Source organism: Fulmarus glacialis, unplaced genomic scaffold (genome assembly GCF_000690835.1).
Source record: "Fulmarus glacialis isolate BGI_N327 unplaced genomic scaffold, ASM69083v1 scaffold33756, whole genome shotgun sequence".
Lineage (NCBI taxonomy): Eukaryota > Metazoa > Chordata > Aves > Procellariiformes > Procellariidae > Fulmarus > Fulmarus glacialis.
Genome location: NW_009218054.1, coordinates 1928 through 6863, shown reverse-complemented (window position 1 = coordinate 6863; position 4936 = coordinate 1928). Strand labels below are relative to the sequence as shown.

Below are 4936 nucleotides of genomic sequence, written 5' to 3'. Positions count from 1 at the left end.
GGGGATTGCTGCTGGGGTGGATGGGTGGATAAACACGAGCCTGCTCTCACCCTCCCCGAGGAAAGGCTCCCCCAGCGCAGCATGACACCAAGAAACCAGCCTGTCCCCACCAGGGCTAGGAACGTGTGTGTCCCTCCCATCACCAGCTCCCCTGGGACATGCTGTTTGTATTCCCACTCCAGGCTTTTCTCTGCTCTAAAGCCTTGGAGAAAAGGCTGTTCTGAGAGCACTGGGAGGAACCATGCCAGGAAACCATCTTCCCAGGATGGAGAAAAGAGTCAGACAACATGTTTGATAACACGTGGTCCCCAGTGAGATGTTCCCCCCCTGTGAACCGCCACATCTCTAGACCTTCGACCCCAACTGGTGAGTGCCACCAAACCCACCGATATCCAGGGGTGCTTCAGAGCCTCCGCTGCCGTGATGCGCTTCGACGGGTTTATGGTCAACATCTTGTTGATGAGATCTTTTGCTTCAGGAGTGACCGTGTCCCACTCAGGGGAGGGGAACTGCCAAAGCAAAGAGACCGGGGTGAGAGGTGGCAGGGAGCGATAGAAGGAGCAGAAGCCCTTTTGCACTTGGGTTGGTTCTCCTGCAACCCTTTCCTCCTGCCCATGGGACAGGTTGGAGAGACAGTAGCAACTGGAATGAGCTGCCAGCTGGAAAACTGGAGAGTAGGGGTGGAGGGAGAAAGGTGGAAAGCCCAGGACAAGACCTATCTGTTCTGCAAAGTGTATCTGAAACGTGCCAGTGTGTGCACCTGGGCATGGCAGCTTGGCCAAGCCTCTGTGACCAAAGCAGAGGAAAGAAACTTGCTCCTGTCTGTCTGAATTTGTCCTGGCTGCTCTTCTGGAGCAGCAGACTGCAACACGGGGACAGCAGGAGAGAAGGGACACAGTGAAAGCGGGGAGCAAGACACTCACATCATAAGCCCCAGCCTTGATCTGCTGGTAGAGTCGGTGCTGGTCTTCATCCCAAAAGGGTGGGTACCCAACCAGCAGGATGTAGAGGATGACACCTGCCCGGGAGAGGAGACATGGGATCAGTGGGAGAGAGTTCATTGCTGGAGGTATGAACAGACACAGCCTGGGGACTGGCCCAACTCAAGCAGAGAAATTGAGAAATTAGGGAAACAGGAGGATTTGCTCCCTGATTAAAAAGCAAAAGGCTCGTTGGTGGGTCCAGCTCCATGCTGACGTGCTCAGTGGCTGGGGAGATAGATGGCTCTGGCAGCCACCATGCACAGCCTCAAGCCAGGTGCCCCATCAGGGCTGGGCAATGCCTCCTCCCCATCATGGGTGGAAGAAGGCTCCCCTCCGGCTGCACCTGCGTGGAGGCATTGCCTGACTCCAAGGGCACCGCAGGGCAAAACAGCCAGCATCTCCCCTGCCTGGGGACTTTGGGTGCATAGCAAGGAGGCTGATCCTTCAGAGAAGGGTGCCACTGGACTGGGAAAGAGGGTGCTGCTCTGGGGACAGCCCAGGGTAATGTGCCACCTCTTGGGTAAATCCTCCACCCTGAGCTCCCGGAGACGTGTCTAGCGACTGCGACTTGCGATATGCTGGATCAATAGCCTGCCTTGTCCCACGTGGCCCAGCCCAGCCCGCTTCCAGCATTTCAGCCCCGGTTTAACTTACCACAAGCCCACAGGTCCACAGCCTTGCCGTAGGGGTCCTTCCGGAGCACCTCAGGGGAGAGGTATCCCGGGGTGCCAGCAAAACCTGGGACAGACAGCCCGTCACGCACCGCCAACAGGCAGTCCCCATCCCCACACAGCTTGCCTGATGCCTGGCCAGCCACCATGAGAGCCAAGAGCCCTGGCACATGCTGAGCTGGCAGGACAGGCACCCTCCCTCCAGAAACCTCTGTGTCTCCCGAGAGCAGAGGAAACAGCAACAGCCAGCGACAGCAGCCAAACCCCAGGATGGTGCAGAAGGCTGAGGTGCTCTGGTGTGCACCTCCAGCACTTGGATGAGGCTGGAGGATGCTCCATCTCTGGCCAGTCCTACTCACCAAACCACGCTTGCTGGTCCCCCTCCACCTCGATGGCAAGGCCGAAGTCAGCCAGCTTGACGGCAGCACCCTTCAGCTTGGATGCCAGCAGCAGGTTCTCAGGCTGTAGGAGGAAACAGGGGTTGGAGAGGAGCGAAACCCCCCGGGGGCTCTGCTGTCACAGGGGGGCTTCCCAGCACAGCACGGAGGAAGGTCAGGGCTCTGGATGTGCTACCTGACAGGTTTGTCCTGCTGTGTGTCACGATGTCCATGGATCTTTAGAGGACCATGGACTACAAGGACCTCCCTATCCCCTCTCCCTCGTGCTGTTTCACCCCAGAGCTGGTCTTTGCTTTGTGTCTTTCCAGAAGCCCTGCATGGTGTTCCTCCCTGCTGTGTTTCAGCTGCCCTGGAGGACCCTGGGCATTGCTCCACAGGGTTTTGCATCGCAGATGGGATCCATACGTCCTCCTACAGGCCCTTCCCCTGCAGCTCCTACCTTCAGATCCCGGTGGACCACCCCCATCTGATGGCAGTGCAGGACGGCCTCCAGGATCTGCTGGATGCAGTGGCTGTGGGAGAGAGGAGAAAGATCATAGAAGTGTCCAGCGAGGCAGAGTTTACTTAGACACTTCTACTTGGCTGCATTTCATCCCTCCTGCCTCTCTCCTCATTGTGCTTTCCACCAGCAGCCCTGTGGCACAATTCAGCGTCCCCCTCCACCGAAAGCCACACACCCATGGAGAGCAGCTGTAATCCTGTAAGACCCCACCAGAGCTGCTGGACAACCAACTGCAGCGAGCAGGAGCATGGGGGCTACGGTGGAGCCCATGGGGTCCCCAGAGAAGCAACACCGGGGAGCTGGGGACCAGCGGTGGAGTCACAATGACAGTCCAGATTTGGTCTCCAAACCCAGGCAGAGCAGATGTGCTCCTCAGACGTAGAGCTAACCTTCGCTTCGGCCCCATTTCCCTGGCCTCCTCTAATGGGATGGCTGTCGCTGTTCACTTTGTATCTAGTTCACATTTATATCTAGCTCTGCTGCATGCATGAGAAAGGAAGGGAAGAAGACTGAGGCAATGACCACTTCCGCTCCAAAACAGCTGTGTGCAAGGCAGAAGGTCTTTATTTACATGTATTTTACTTTATTTGTATGACACTAATAAGTGGATGGGTTGTAAGTGGATTCAGTGTGGGCAGCCCATTAAATGAGATTGCTTTCTGCCTAGAAATAAGGGATATTTCCATATCCCATAAGGGATATTCCAGACAGAGGTAGTGTAGATCTTACCACCCCCTTGGGCATTTGTACAGGCTATGCTTATCCTGGGGGCAAAGCCAAGAGGCCCAGTGATATCTGGAGACTGGAGAGGGCCAAATCATGTCCCCTCAAATGAGGCTAATGCTGTCCTCTGTCCGAGCTGCAAGGACCAAAGGGGTGGCTGAAATGATAGCCAGCCCCCTGCCTCTGCAGCAGGGTACCTGGAAAGAGCCAGCAGGAGCGTGGGAGGGAGCGGAGCTCCAGCACATCCTCCCACCCAGCCTGTCCTGACTGCTCCTCCTTAGTGCTTTCAAGTGGTAAATGCCAGAGAAATGCTTGCAAATGACTGTGATGCAGCTGCAAGGGGAAAGGGTGAGCACTGCGGGTGTCTGTGCTATCGTGCTCCTGGCTGGAGCACCAGCCTGATGCTGGGCTTCCTCCCTGCCAGCCCGGGGACCCCTGCTGTCCCCCACCTGGGGACCCCCGCTGTCCCCCGACTGGGGAGCCCCGATGCCCCCAGCCCAGGGAGCCTCCTTTACACAAAGGTCAGATGTGGGCTATGCCATCAGCTCAGGGAAGGAGGATGCTGCGAGCGATGGCTGGCAGCCGCCTGGTTTGAGGCGGGGGACCAGCCTCGTGGTTACACATGCACTTCTTGGCACAGGAGCTGAGTGAGTTAAAAAGAGCTTTTTTCTTTTTTTGTTTTGCACTACACATCAGGTTTATGAGTATGCGCTGAGGAGCGGCTGTAAAACACCTCCCAGCACGGAAGGAGCTTATGCTGCAGAAAGGCAGACACGTTGGACCTGGGAGGGAGCGGCTTGCAGGAGAAGGGGACAACTGCTGCCCCCTCCATGGCCCAGCCTGTGTCCGTGCTCACCTGGCATCCGCTTCACTGTAGTACTCCCTGGCCACAATGTCCTCAAACAGCTCCCCGCCGGTGACCCTGCGGGAAAATGAGGGGAGTCACGCTCCGCCATCTCAGCGCAGCACGCAAGGGAGCTGGACTGATTTACAGCACGCTGAGCTCTGGCAAACCCCCCCAAAATGCCGCTGCACGGGGGGAGCGTGGGGGCTGCAGGGCAGGGACCTGCCCTCTGCCCAGCTTGGGGGACCCAAGCTTGGTTCAAACCCAGCCTGCGGGAAGGACTGGGGTGAGGTGGAGGACAGGGGAAAGCTCAGGCGGGGCTGTGGGGGTGCAGGGCGCGTCGCCAGGGGTGGAAGCATGCAGCTGCCGGTGGATTGAGAGATGCATTTAACCATTACTCACAGGTCAAATATCAAGTAGTGGTGGCCCTCTTCGGAGATGCTGTCGTGGAGCCTCACTGTGGCAGAGACAGAAGGGTTACCGGGTAGGCCTGGCTCCCACCCCGCTCCCCGGGAACGCCTTTGCTGCCCTTTGGGCACAAGCAGGAGCTGGGGAAGGGCAGAGCGGGGCTATTCCTCCTCCCTCCTCCTCTTCCTATTGCCGCTGGCAGGGTATTTTAGGGGGGTCCCCACTCAATGGGGACCCCAGCCACGGCCCCAACCTCGGGCAGTGGTGCAAGGCTCGAAGGTCACATCCAAATCAGGGACTGCCCGGGGCTGGTGCCTGGCCGAGGTCCTGGGCAGCTGCTGGGCTCTCTTGGGCACTGGGCAGGCTGCAGGCGCGGGTGCCCCCGGCCCAGCCCTCTGCCCCATCAG

The 4936-nt window shown here is 58.2% G+C and overlaps 1 protein-coding gene across 1 annotated transcript in view; it reads right to left on the bottom strand.

Annotated features, from left to right (window-relative positions):
• LOC104078326 (calcium/calmodulin-dependent protein kinase type II subunit alpha) overlaps positions 1 to 4936 on the bottom strand; it is a gene marked incomplete at its 3' end in the record, with an annotated part of 7723 nt that overhangs the window by 1939 nt on the left and 848 nt on the right. The window contains exons 2-8 of the mRNA XM_009579926.1: positions 4524 to 4611; positions 4134 to 4199; positions 2492 to 2564; positions 2014 to 2116; positions 1638 to 1721; positions 924 to 1018; positions 387 to 509 (exon numbers count right to left, since the gene is read on the bottom strand). Coding sequence (XP_009578221.1) covers positions 387 to 509; positions 924 to 1018; positions 1638 to 1721; positions 2014 to 2116; positions 2492 to 2564; positions 4134 to 4199; positions 4524 to 4611 — 632 coding nt within the window. The remainder of the gene's footprint in view (positions 1 to 386; positions 510 to 923; positions 1019 to 1637; positions 1722 to 2013; positions 2117 to 2491; positions 2565 to 4133; positions 4200 to 4523; positions 4612 to 4936) is intronic.